Genomic DNA, 13,510 nt, shown 5'->3' on the forward strand with positions numbered 1-13,510 from the left:
GCGCTGCAGCTCAAACCCAGGCCTTGTTAGCACGTGCTAGCCAAGTACTACCCCTGAGCCATGTAACCAGTCCTGCTCAACTTTCAGTAGTTGTGTAGCTGTCCCCTTCTCTGGAATTCCAGAACGTTTTTTTGTGTCCCCCGCCCATTGCCTTATCTGGCCTCAGCCCCTCCCCCAAGTCCCCAGCCCCTAGCCGGCTCTGATAGTGCCAGACTGGGTTCGTGCATCTGCCATGTTGTCCCTACCCTAGCCGTTCCATCTTTTAACCCCATTACCCAGGGCACCCGTCATCCTGTGCTGGTCACATGGGAAGGCAGGCAGGTGGGGCACGTACCCTTGCTGCTCCCAACACCTGATGTCTCACTGCGACTCTTCACTCTCCGACTCTTCCACCCTCTGCCCGGGTCTGAAACTGAATCTGAAGATTGAGGACACTGGTCTTAGGTAGCCCCTGGCTTGTGTTCTGAGGACCCCACAAGACAGGCGTCTGAGCTGTCTAGCTTGATAGCTCATGGTGGCTCTCGACCCACTCCAGCAGTGGAAGGATCTTGAGTGGAGGGGGGCGGGGTTTCCAGAGCTGGTGCTGTTGCCTTTGCAGGGGCTTTCTCTGTGTCGTCCCCCCTCAAAGCTCTGTCCTATGCCCACCCTTCCTGGAAAACACTGTTGTATTTTTAGCCATCTGACCGTGCTCGCCTAGGCTTCCATGGCTGATGTCTGTCTTCATTGTGTCTCGAGGGGACAGTTTAAAAATTCAATCCAGACAACACTGCAATCAGCATGCAGTCTCATTTGCTCTGCCCCGAGAGAAAGGCAGGAGGAGAGAAAAGAGAAGCCAGCCCCTCCCAAGTCCTCCATGGGCCCCATGGGGGTATCACAGAGTATGGGCTCAGTCATACCCAGCTGGGCCAGGTGGGAGCCCTAGCCTAACTCTTCAGTTAAGGCAGGGGCCAAGTGTATCACCAAATCCACCCAGCCAGGTCCGGTGCACACCCTGGCACCTTTAATTACTGACTGTGTGCCCTGGCAGGTTGGCTTAATTCTCTGAGCTGCTGCTTTTCCTTAGGGCGAGCGCACTGCCTCTGGTGTGTGGTCTGATCTAGTGAGAACATACAGAATGGACAGACCCTGTGTGTCATAAATGTGACCCTGATGATTGCCTCCCTGTCTGCTGTCTCTGGGGTCCCTGATTGTTCCTGCCACCACCTCCCAATCCTATTGCCCCTGACTGTGGTCCTCCACTCCAGGCTCTGACCCTTGCCAATGTCCTCAATTTCTAAACTGAGGAATACCTAGGGGAATCTAGTGAACCATCGTGGTTCCCATTCCTGTGGTTTTCTTGGCCTGGCCTGGCCAGGCCTAAGTAGCTGCAGGTCCACTGATCTCCTCTGACCTCCCTGTGGTGTCAGGTATGGGCTTCCTAGGAGGGAGGAGAAAGATACAGAGAGCATCCCAACTTGTATACTGGTTTCTGGAAGGAGCATTAGGCTGCGGGCTTAAGTAAGGCCTGCTCCAGGATGGACCCCTGGGTCTATCCTGCCCTAGCTACTTAAGCTGCTCCCTTCGCTGCAGACTCTGAAAGATGTCCCCAGGCTGTGCTGCAGTCCTGAAGCTGCTCCCATCCATGCCTTGTGACAGCTCTAGCTTCTTAGCTGTTCAGGATGGGACTCATCCTCTCAGGGTGGCACTGCCCTTCCCCCATCAGAGGCTCTTTAGCACAGATCTCATCTTTCCCAGTGTTCGGAGCCCAGCTCAGGAGGCCGATGTCTGCCAGCCCTGTCCACCCTGCTGTCCCGGGGGTGGGGTTGGGGGACTCCATCTCTCCTAGAGGAGCAAGGGTCCCCAGAGTGTTCTGTGGACTTATATTATTGGGTAAGGGGTGTGGGGAGCCCCCGGAAACCTCTGGGAACTCACACCTGGAGCCATGTCTCAAGCCACCAGCCTGGCCCCAAAGGCAGTAGAGCTGTCCTGGGCAAGTCTCTTTGGCCTCTATGGACAGCAAGCTGTAGAGGTCCCCCCCACCCCCCATCACTGTCCCCCACCTGTGAGAGATAAAGCCGGGTGCTGCCAAGCAGGGCCCAAGCTGTGTGACAATCTGCTCATCTCCCATGGGGCCCTGGTGCCGTCTGCTGAGGGGGGTGGGGCTGCAATGGGAGCCCACATGTCCTTAGTTGATTGTCGGGAGGCCCACACAGCACTCAGAGCTCTGTGTACCCTCAGTTCCAGGACACCCAGGGCCTTGGGCCCCCTTTCCCTGGAAGCACATGGTGTGTCGGGGGGGTGTGGGGGGGGAGGATTGTTTGTATACCCACTGTTCGCCGCATTGTCACCTGCAGGGAACAGACTGACAAGGGTAGACGGCAGTGGTTAAACTTCTGATTAGATATCCCCAGTGCTCTGCGCCTTCTGGTAGTCTTTGCTGCTTGCCTTGTAACCCAGGAGCATCTAGTTACTATGGGTAGTAGATGAAATCCATATTCAGTCCCAGGAGAGGCAGAGGCTGGGGACCATCTCTCTGTGTTGAGCCCAGGTAGCTCCCACCTGCTTACATGTCCGATACAGGGTGGACTGGGTGGAGGCAACACATCCTATGTGCATCTCCTTGGAAATCTGCCTCTTTCAAAGAAAACAACAAAACAAATGGCCTGCCTGGCATGCTTGCCTGCCTGTCAGTCTGCGGCTGGCAGGGTGGAGGCGTCTCTGAGGGTGTCTGGAGCCCCATCTGTCTATGGCTCAGGTGTGAGCAGTGGGACTAACAATTGTGCAAGAGACCAGGAAGGGCAGGGAAAATCAAGAGTCCATAGCCACAGTTGGCCCAGTGGTGACCTGGAGGCAAGCAGGCTGACGCCAGGATGGCATCCCGTCCCCTCCCTTCCCCAAGCCCCCTCTGCCGTCTGCCCTTCCTTACCCTTTCTACACCACCCCCTCCACTCTTTGGAGTGTCCCAACATGGTGGCACTGGGGCAGAGCCCAACCCAAGGGACTCTTGCTGGCTCCTCCCGATCTCAGTTCTTCTAGGACTGGTGCTGTAAGTCAAGTAGCCCTGGAAAGTGTTCCTCTTGAGATCACAGCACTTTCCTGACTTGGGTTTAATGACTGGTCCTGGGTACAGGACCTCAGCACCTGCCAACAACCCCCTTCCCTCACAGCTGGGCACCAAGGTCCCCCAGCCTCAGGCCTGCACCATGCATGAAGACCTGCTGGCGGAGCAGGAGGGGAGGCTATCTAGCAGGATATGGCCACCCTGTGGTTCTGTTTGGCTGTCTCTCCTCAAAGCTTCAGTTCATGGCTGATATCATCTCTAGTTTTTGCTGCTGTATGCCTGGGTGTTTGTACCACACAGGAGCCTATGGTGGTTCCAGAGGGCTTCCCTGCCTGGTGCTTGTCACTTGCCTTTGATCTTAGGTCCTTCACTGCCAGCACTCATGTTACCCAAGTAACAGTTGGCCATAGAGCTGGCTGGACCTTTCTTTCTTGTCCTTTGACATAACCTCCCCACCCCGAACTGGCTGGTGGCAGTAGCTCAAGTCTACTGGGAAGAGAGGAACAGCTCCTGAAATACGGGAGCCCCTTCTACCATCAAACTGCAGGCCTAGTGGGCTGCCTGGACAATATGGCTTCCCATCAAGGGTTTCAGAATGACCCTGGCATTGGGATTCGTAGCAGGGCAGCCCCCCCCCCCCTCCATTCAGAGGCTATGTCAAAGCTGACCAGAGACAGAGAGGATACCTGACAGGAGTAGCCATAGGAACAGGTACAGAGACCTCTGGGCTTGCCTGCCCTGTGGTTGGAGGCACTCCGTAGGTCCGTTCTTCACAAAGGCTGGAACTGGGCCCTCTGTGGATGGTTGCTGACTGTCCCAGAAGCCTTTACCCTGTGTCCCCATCACACGGGGAGGGCTGGGCTGTGTCTGTTCAAACCATCCTTGGGATTCTGGCTCCACTAGGGAAAAGATCCACCCGGCCCTTGGGAGCCAAGGGCTTGTTCTGATACCCTGTTTTGATTTTTTTGTTGGTTCGGCAGCTCTTTTCCTTTCCCTTACTGAGAAAGGTATTGTGCCACAGATCAGAGTCAAGCCCCAGATAGACAGAGCTTGCTCCCTGTGTTCCTTATTGGCCGGGCTTTGGGAGCTGGGGATAAAGTGCCTGCTGTGCACGTGTGAGGACCTGGGTTTAGCTCCCTAGAACCTGTGTAGGAGGTGGAGATGGAAGGAAGCCTAGGCAAGCTGGCCAGTCACATCAGTTGAGTCCCAGGTTCAATGAGAGACTTAATACAGAGAGAACAATTAAAGAAGACACTTGAAATCACCCACACACACACACACACACACACAAACATAAGCATGCATACACACGCAAATACGTATTCAGGAAGAGAGATGCAGTTGGTGCTCAGCAGTTGTCTGTACGGTTCTGCTCAAATCTATACCAGCTGGCCAGGATTGTCCAAGTTCTTGCCTTTTGGGTCTCAGCTGTTAATAACATGCACTGCCCTTGGGGTCTCCAGCCTGATCTGTGGGATCAGGCAGCAAAGGTGATGCAGGCACTGTCTGCCTCTTCATCTGTAGGCTGCCTCCAGCTCTCTGACCCACCGCCATTCCGGCTGAATAGCGTCAGTTAATTACAGTGATGGCGGACTTGCCTGCTCCGGCAGCACAGCGAGAGCACAGGGCCGGGAGCCAGGCGCCAGCCTCACTAATTGGCAGCGCCTTGTGAGGTATTGATCCCAAGGCTCTCACTGGTGAGCACTGGCCTCCCACCTCCAATGGGATTAGGCTGCTAATTGTCCATGGCCAGCCTCATCCTCTCTCAGCCGGCCCCACACCAGACACTGCCCTGCACTAGTCCTCTGCCTGCCTTGCTAGGATGGAGTGGAGTAGGGTGGGGCCCAGCTGAGCTGGCTGTCTTGGGGGTTCCTCCCATACAGACTGGGGCACAAAGGGCCTGGGAGGTCCCTGTTTACTGGCGTGAGGCATACTGAGGAGGTTCACTTCCACCTACCTATCCTCAACTGTGGCCCAATTTCTGCAGGTAGCTTTTTTTTTAGGGGGGGGGATGGGAGACAAGCCTGTGCTTTGGCTACTGGCGGCCTTCTGTGTGGAATTCCGCTCCAGCATGCACATAGCATGTTCCCTGCTCCTGTGTTAGTGTCTGTGCAGTGTGCGGTAGCTACTATTCACATGGCTGTCAGGTATGCCCAGGCTACTGTCCTTTGGCTGAGGAGTTGGTGACTAGTCCCCCTCGGTGAGGGTCATCAACTTGAGATATGGATGGAGTTCTAGTGCAGGAGACACCATGGGGGAGGGGGTAATCCCAGGGCCTGCAAAGCTGTACGTGCAGGTGAATGGATGCAGGGGTGGAGCAGACATGGCTAAGGGTTGCGTTTCTTTGGAGTTTGTAAAAATGTTCTCAAATTGATGGTGGTGATGAGTGTAATCTAGCTTTGTTGAAGGGCTCTCTGCCTTTCATCTCAGGCAGGAGGATTGCCATGAGTCCGGGCCAGCCAGGGCTCCAGAGTGAGATCCTATCTTTAAAAGGGGGGGGTGGAGGGGCAGGAGTTGCCAGGGAGATAATTCAGTTGGTGAAACACTTGTGGAGTGTGCCGGGCATGGGGGTCTCACATTCCTGATCTTAGCGCTGGAAAGTGAGGACACACCAAGGTGTAGGACTCTCTGGCCATTCTGTCTAGCCTGACAAGTGAGCTCCAGCCAATGAGAGAGCCTGCCTTAAAAACAAAGTAAGCAGTGCTCCTGAGGAATCCACCCAAAGTCCTAGTTTGGCCACTGCATGCACATTTACACACATGTGCACCTACACACAAACATTTGCAAAAACGGATGGCATATAAGACATGTACATTATACCGTGTGTCTCCTGGGAAGGGTGCTGACAAAACCAAGCAGATTGCTGTTTTAGGAGGTTGATAATTCTTAAAAACAACTGAAAGTGATTGTGTTTTTAAGCTGGGGATGGGAAGACACACCTGATGGTAAGGTCCAGGCTAGATTGGACTATGCAGTAAGACCCTGTCTAAAAAGTTGGCCTTTCTATGTCTCTGAACAAGGTGGTTGTATCCCACAGTATGTGCTCAGTTTGGCTCTTTCTGCTACTGGTGGCATCTCATGAGTGGCTGAGGGCCTTGTCAGTGACATTCCATTACAGAACAGACAAGGCTGGGAGTTGGTGTAGCCTTTGGCTGCAGGCATGATTCATATCAGACTGCGTGGACTTTCTCAATGTTTTGTGGTTGACAGGAGCCCTCACTTTTGGACACATACCTGGGTTGGCATTGCAGCCCTAGGGTGTTGCTGTCTGCCTCTTAGAAGACAACAGGATTTCTCAGCTGCACAAGGGGGATCCTTACTGGATCCAGGGAGGTTTAAGATGCCAAGCCCTCCCCTGACTCATGAATGGTGGGGTAGCTAGCTTGTTCCCAAGGTCCTCAGGGTCAGTCCCTAGGCCTGGCTGCACCGGCCCTGTGGCTTGCCAGCTGCAGATTCCAGAAGCTGACTTCCTAAGCCAATGTGTCTCTAAGCCTTTTCCCTGGACTGTCGCTGTGGCAGTTTGCCCTGTCAAGCCATAGGGCAGTGACTACAGAGTTCTTAGGGCATGGGCAGTGGGTTTGTTGCCTATCTTGAGAACTGGGGGCTCCTTCCTTAGTCTGTGTGCCTCAGGCCTCGTTGCCCACCTGGGTCAGGTCCTGTTAGGCATGTGAACAACAGGATTGCTTAGCTGGAACTAGTGGAGGAGGTTCTCTATACCTCTGTACACAAGCTCTTTCTGCAGGTGGCAGGATTGCCTCAGGGAAGAGGGCCATGTCAGCTGGCATAGAGCAAGGCTCTGTCCCAACGTTAGCATTGGCCATCTGACCGAGGTCATCCCCAACTGTAGTATCCTAGTAGAACTGACACCCCAAGCACTAAGCTGTGCCCTCACCCCACGCCCTCTGCACACAAACCTGCCTCCTGTCTTTTGCTGTTGGGGAAGGGATGTTGCTTCTTTCTGGGATGGAAATATTCTACTATTCACTCAATATGGTGGATATACTGAAGCACATTGGCATGGTTTTAAAATAGTGAATTACATCTCAGATTTTTAAATTTAAAAATAGCTGTCCACCTCCAGGCCTAAGAGGCAGTCTGACAGGGAGGCCAGCAAACCTGCCCAGTACTTAAGCAAACCAAGCTGCTGACCATAGCTGGCCTCTGCTTCTCACTCTCCTTGGGTGCAGAGAGTCATACTGAGTGGCTAGTGTTACTGGGTCCTGAGCCCATGCAGAATAACTGTGGGTTCTTCCCTGCCTGGCCACCTGGGGCTTTACTCCCAGTGAGAGTTCTGGAATTGCAGAAGTGTGGGTACTGTGGGCAGTGTGGCAGTGACGTAGCTCCTGAGCTTCCATGTTCTCTTTCCACAGGGTCTTCACTGAGCAGCGAATCATCCCCAGTGTCCTCCCCAGCTACCAACCACAGCTCTCCAGCCAGCACACCCAAGAGAGTGCCCATGGGTCCCATCATTGTCCCTCCTGGGGGTCACAGTGTCCCCAGCACTCCCCCTGTGGTCACTATTGCTCCCACCAAAACCGTCAATGGAGTCTGGAGAAGTGAGAGCCGCCAGGTGAGTGGCCCAGTTCAGAGGTGTAGACTTAATGGGGGCAGGGGATGTCCTTGAAGGGAGTTGACTTCTGTCCACAGTTCTGTCAGGAACTTGAGGTTGTGGGCAAGGATGGCCCCTCACCCTGGTCCTCAGACTCTTCTGCAATGTGGGCTTGATGTGCACCCAGTACTGGAAGATGCTAGGATTAAGGTAATCCTAATGTCAGGCTTGTGACAGAGTACCACAGACAGGTTTCTTGGTTTAAGAAGTCAGAGCATGAGGGGAGGGGAAGGGGCTGCTGAGGCCTGCTCCTTTACTTTTAGATGGTATGTCCTCTGGTGGCCTTGACTGTAATCACTTCTTTAGGGGTCAGCAAAGACATATTTACTCAGAGGCACCAAGCTGAGACAGATGAGGGACAGTCCATGACACCATAAAGTGCCTAAGGTGGTGTCTAAGTCTTGGGTCCCTGGGTAGACAATAGCTGTCACTGCTTTTGGGGAGTAGGGACGAGAGTATAGGCCAACTGATAGTCCCTGATCCCAGCATAAAGGGGTCTTGGGTGCATCTGCAGCCTCCCAGCTGGCCACATATGAAGCTAACTGGACGGGAGGAGCCAGTGCCTGGAGCTTCCCCTTTACTCTGCTGGGCCTCCCACCCGCCTGGCGCCCGAGGGGCCTGGCTAATTAAGAACCGCTGTCAGCTGTGGCTTTCCCTGGATTCTCCAGCCCTATTCCCAGAGGGATTGTACTGCTAGGAAGTACTAATTAAACTGCAAAGATGGAGGGGGAGGGGGAGAGCGCATCTCTTTCCCAGCTGGGCTGGGGCAGGTCTGCTGGGTGTCCCTGGTCCCCAGTAAAGTACACCCCCCCACCCCACCCCACCCCTTCCAGCATCCAGCAGACTCCTGAAAGAAGCTTGGGGGCCAGCTTTGGCACCTTCCTCCTGTGGCTGGAATAGCACTTACCGAAGGAAGCCTGTCTGTCAGTCTGTCCCTGAATTTCAGCTTGGCTCCGAGCAGCCTAGAACCATCCTATCCTGATTTAGGATAGGTCACCATGATCCCCTGTCTGTGGACTCCTCCCAGAGCTCAGCCTTGACCTCAGACAGTGAGTCGGCTGATGTTACCCTCCATACAGCTTCCCTTCCCTGGGCGGCCGACTTGCCTGGTGGCTAGCTGGCTCTGGGTCCACTCCTGAGAGAAGCTTGTCGGAGGCCACTTCCTGCTCCTGCCTTGAGCCTGGAGCCTCCACTGATTGGAGGAGCCCTTGGCCCAGGTCCAAGACACCTCATGTGTGCCTGCATGTCCCCTGTCCCTGTGCCTCTGCCTCATGACTCCTCTGCCTGGAGCTTGTCACTGTCCTCAGAGGGTCCTTACCACCTCAGAAACATTTAGTAACCCAGAGAAGGGCCGTGATGGCTCCGCTCCAGCAGTTCACACTGCAGTTAATGAGACCTGTGTGCCACCAGGGAGGGCGACAGAATGAGCAGATGATGCTTAGAGCTCAGCAGAGAGCTTAATCCTTTCCAGGAGGGCGGGGATGCGGCTCTCCCTGCAGTGTGGCCATGAGTCACTGGGAGCCTCTGGAGGCTGTATCCACTGTTGGAAGTCAAGGGGGTGGTGGCTCTGGGGCCCTGCTCAGGGGGTGACCAGGCAGTGGAAGCCGCATGAGGAGAGATGAAATGAAAAACGGTCTATTTTGAAGCTAACAGGCATCTCCCACTTGCCCAACTGTGGAGACCTTGCTCTAATCACTGGAGAATGACAGTTCCCTCCTCCCCTAGCTGATGCCTTTCATGGATGCAGCTGCGTCAAGCAGCGCTACAGATGTGTCTTGTCTTTTCCACAGCCGGGCATCCGATGCCTTGGGACGGCCACCAAGCCTGGTCTTTTCCTTCCTCCATCACCCACGCATCACCCTAGCTCCCAGCTGACCTATTTCCCTGATGTCTGGCTCAAGTTCAGCCAGGCCCTGGTCAGAGCCTGATGGCCATTCTTCTAGTCTCCTTGTTTGTCCTGGTGTGGGTGGGATAAGTGCCCCCCACCTTTATGGTTACTGTGTGAATGCCCCTCCTGAGAAGGGCAGGTCAGAGGTCATGAACCCGTGAGGACCCCACCGGGAACCAAGACAGCCTGCTGCTATACTCTGGGAAGGAAACAGATGTTGCTGCTCATTAAAAATTCAATCAGCAGCCTGTCTTCCTCAATTAATCGTGGCTGTCTGTCTGTGGGGAGCAGGAGGGCTTGTGTTAGGCTCTGTGAGAATGGAGCCAGAAGGTGCTATGGTAACCTGCCCCCTCAGTTCACACACAGAGGCTTAGCTGGTAACACAACAGTAACCTCCCCCCTTGTTGCTTTACATGGGCTTCAGTGGCCATCACCCTCACAGTGCTAGATGACTTGAAGGACGAGCTGGCAGGCCTGTCTCCAGGGACAGTTGGTGTTACTGTGCTAGGCTACTATGTGCCTAACAGTCACACCCACAGATTTAGCAAGTATCAGCCAGTGTGTACAGGACAACGTGAGGCTGGATCTCCCCAGGCCCAGGGATTACTGTGAGCCGCTCCTGGGGTCCCACAGCCTAAAAGTATGAAAGAGTGTCCCCAGTGTCCAGAATAGCTGCTATCTTAAGTTGCAAGTTCCTAGGGTATATGTGCTGTGACCTTATGACTACCCCATGTGGGATTGATTGTGGGAAGTAGTGCAGACCTGCTCATGGGAGGCCATACTTTCCTTACCCCATGCCTTCTCCCTAAATACCTCTTTTTTTTTTTTTTTTTTTTAAAGAAAACATTAGAGGGCCAGGCGGTGGTTGTGCACACCTTTAATCCCAGCACTTGGGAGGCAGAGGCAGGCGGATCTCTGTGAGTTCTAGACCAGTCTGTTCTACAAGAGCTAGTTCCAGGACAGCCTCCAAAGCCACAGAGAAACCCTGTGAACCCCACACACACCTAAAAAAAGAAAAAAAAAGAAGAAGAAACATTAAAGGAAGGATGTTTCTATAATACGAGCTAAACAGGGGCCTTTCTGTGGACCTGGCTGGCTCCCCATGCCCTAATGCTGTGTCTTCTTCCCACAGGACTCTGTCTCACGAGGCAGCAGCAGTGGTCGGGAGCGCCTGCTTGTGGAGCCTCCTCTAGCCCAGGAGAAGGCAGCAGGCCCAACCATTCCCTCCCACCTGCTCAGCACCCCCTACCCCTTCGGCCTCTCCCCCAGCTCGGTTGTACAAGACTCCCGTTTCCAACCACTCAAGTAAGTGCCAGGCTAGGGAAGACGCGGGGTGGCTCCAGGCAGGCTTGGAATTCACACCAGCTGATGGAGGGTGCCGCTCTTAGCCTCTGGCTGGCTCTGTCCTGAAGTCCTTGGCCCCATCTGTGCTTGTGGTCCACTCCATGCTGAGACTTAACACTTCTCCTAACCACATTTAAACCCATCTTCTGGGTCTGGGCACAGAGAGCTCATCTAGCAGCTATGTCCACTGGTGGGGACTTTAAGGGCCAGACAGGTCTGAGGGCCAAGCAGCTGCCCTTCTGTGTATTCTGGGCCTGATGGGAGGTGGAGTCGCAGGAGCAACCTTGCACTGTTGGGGAGTGTGACATGTTCCCAGACCAAAGTGAATCCTCTACTCACCCGCCTCTTCTCCCGTAGCCTCCAGCGGCCTGTGCATCACGTGGTACCCCCCAGCACAGTGACTGAGGACTACCTGAGAAGCTTCCGGCCCTACCACACGGCTGAGGACCTACGCATGTCCTCCCTGCCTCCACTTGGCCTGGACCCAGCCACTGCTGCTGCCTACTACCACCCCAGCTATCTGGCCCCCCACCCATTCCCCCACCCGGCCTTCAGGTAAGGCCTCCCACACACACTGTCCACACACTTATCAGTTCTCAGCAAGACAGAACCTCAGGTCAGGTGTTCCCAGGGCCTAAGGCCGGACGCTCACAGGAGACTTGGTCCATCCCTCTAGCTTTCCCCAGATCCCAGCTGAGTTGAGTCCAAGCATATCTGCCAGCCCTCGGTTGAGCGGCGGTGGATGCGCCTGCAGCCACCTGCTATTGCTCCCTAGTTCCCACTTCTCAGCAGCATCCTCACAGCAGCTAGGGACCGCTCATAGTGCATGGTGTGAATGTGGACAGTGACATAGACCCTGGTGAGAGTCAGGCCATGCACTCTTCTATAGGAGCTCCTACAGGAGTGTGTCACACCAGAGGCCTCTGCTTGCAGCCGTTCTGCCCTTCTTGCCCATTTCCCCTGGACCTGGGAGGTCCCTGGTGCCAATGTGGTCAGTTCCTAGTGGCCTCTGACCATGGGCCTGCCCTTTTCCTGCAGCCTCTGTTGAGCTGAGCCTACTTAAGCAGTAGACTCACCTAGCAGGAAAGCACAAGTGCCTGGGTCTTAGCCTTTTTCCTGTGGTGCTAGGGATTCAGTGCAGAGCTTTGCATCTGCTAGGCAAGCTTATCATTTGTGTCTATGGTCTCGGCACAAACCAGTCTCATCTCTCTCTACAGGATGGATGACTCCTATTGCCTGTCAGCCTTAAGGTCTCCGTTCTACCCCATCCCCACTCCTGGTTCCCTGCCTCCACTGCACCCATCAGCTATGCACCTGCATCTCTCTGGGGTCCGCTACCCGCCTGAGCTGTCGCACTCATCCCTGGCAGCACTGCACTCGGAACGGATGTCCAGCCTCAGTGCAGAAAGGTAAGCTGTGCCTTTAAGTAAAGGGACAACAGAGCATGCTTCAGTCCCTCAGCAGGGCCTGGCTCAGAGGCACTGTTGGGGGGGGGGGGCTTTCCATGTGTGGGTGAGAGGAGGAAGGTTTTGCATATGGCTGGCCCCACTTTGAGCTGGGGCATGGACTTGCCCCTTCTGCACCTCCCTTCAGCATGCTGCCCTCTGCTTATCTGCCAGGCTACAAATGGATGAAGAACTGCGGAGGGAGAGAGAGCGGGAGCGAGAACGAGAGCGGGAGGCCGACCGAGAGCGGGAGAAAGAACGAGAGCGGGAGCAGCGGGAGAAGGAGCGGGAGAAGGAGCTGGAGCGAGAACGGGAGAAGGAGCGGGAGCGGGAGCTGGAGCGCCAGCGGGAGCAGCGGGCAAGGGAGAAGGACCTGCTGGCTGCCAAGGCACTGGAGCCCACCTTCCTGCCTGTGGCTGAGCTGCATGGACTCCGGAGCCATGCCACTGAGGAGCGGCCCAAGCCCTCAGAGCAGCTCACCCCAACCCGAGCAGGTACCCGAGCTGAGCTGTGTGGAGGGCAAGACCTGTACCTGCGTGGTGGGTGACGGCTGCTGTCCCATTGCAGCTAGCAAAACACTGAGCACCAAACTGGGAAGAGGTGTGCCATGGTACCCTGTGTGGATACAGGAGCCCAAGATGCCCCTAAAAATGGAAGGAGTAATTGGCTGAAGCATTAGGGAGGGAAGTAATGTCACCGTTTTTGGAACCTTGGTTTGTCTCTGCCTTTTGCTGTGCTGTTGGTGGAGGCCAGAGGCACACAAGTTAGGTCAGCACTATACACCACTGAGATAACCCAGATCTGACCTTGTTTTTTCCTTAGCTTTTTTTTTTTTTTTTTTTAGTCAAAGTTGCACACCATAGCTAGGCCGTATATGTGCCCAAGGCTAGCCCGGAACTCAGGTTTACCTCAAATTCACAGCAGTCATCCTGTGTCAGCCTCCCAAGTGTAGGGAGTACAGGCATGAGCCATTCCAACCTTGTTATGAATGTAATTTATTTAATGAAAATCCCTGTAGTTGAGCTGCTTTCGGCTGTTTTAACAACTGGTCTCCATGAGTCCTAAAAATGTAACCGGGTGTTCTGAGCCAGCCACACACACCATGTCTCCATGTTTCCTGAAAGTTCTACAAGACTCCTTCTGTCCTGGGCTTTGAGCAGGGGCGAGGGTGCTGGCATCCTCCA

At 54.7% G+C, this 13,510-nt stretch overlaps 1 protein-coding gene across 9 annotated transcripts in view; it reads left to right on the plus strand.

Moving 5' to 3' along the window:
- Positions 1-13,510, plus strand: part of Gse1 (Gse1 coiled-coil protein) — a 344,296-nt gene that overhangs the window by 317,243 nt on the left and 13,543 nt on the right. For all 9 annotated transcript variants that reach the window (XM_027410721.2, XM_027410722.2, XM_027410725.2 and 6 more), the window contains 5 exons: positions 7,411-7,610; positions 10,670-10,842; positions 11,239-11,436; positions 12,099-12,290; positions 12,501-12,820. In XM_027410721.2, the coding sequence (XP_027266522.1) occupies positions 7,411-7,610; positions 10,670-10,842; positions 11,239-11,436; positions 12,099-12,290; positions 12,501-12,820 (1,083 nt within the window). The remainder of the gene's footprint in view (positions 1-7,410; positions 7,611-10,669; positions 10,843-11,238; positions 11,437-12,098; positions 12,291-12,500; positions 12,821-13,510) is intronic.

Source organism: Cricetulus griseus, chromosome 3 (assembly GCF_003668045.3).
Source record: "Cricetulus griseus strain 17A/GY chromosome 3, alternate assembly CriGri-PICRH-1.0, whole genome shotgun sequence".
Lineage (NCBI taxonomy): Eukaryota > Metazoa > Chordata > Mammalia > Rodentia > Cricetidae > Cricetulus > Cricetulus griseus.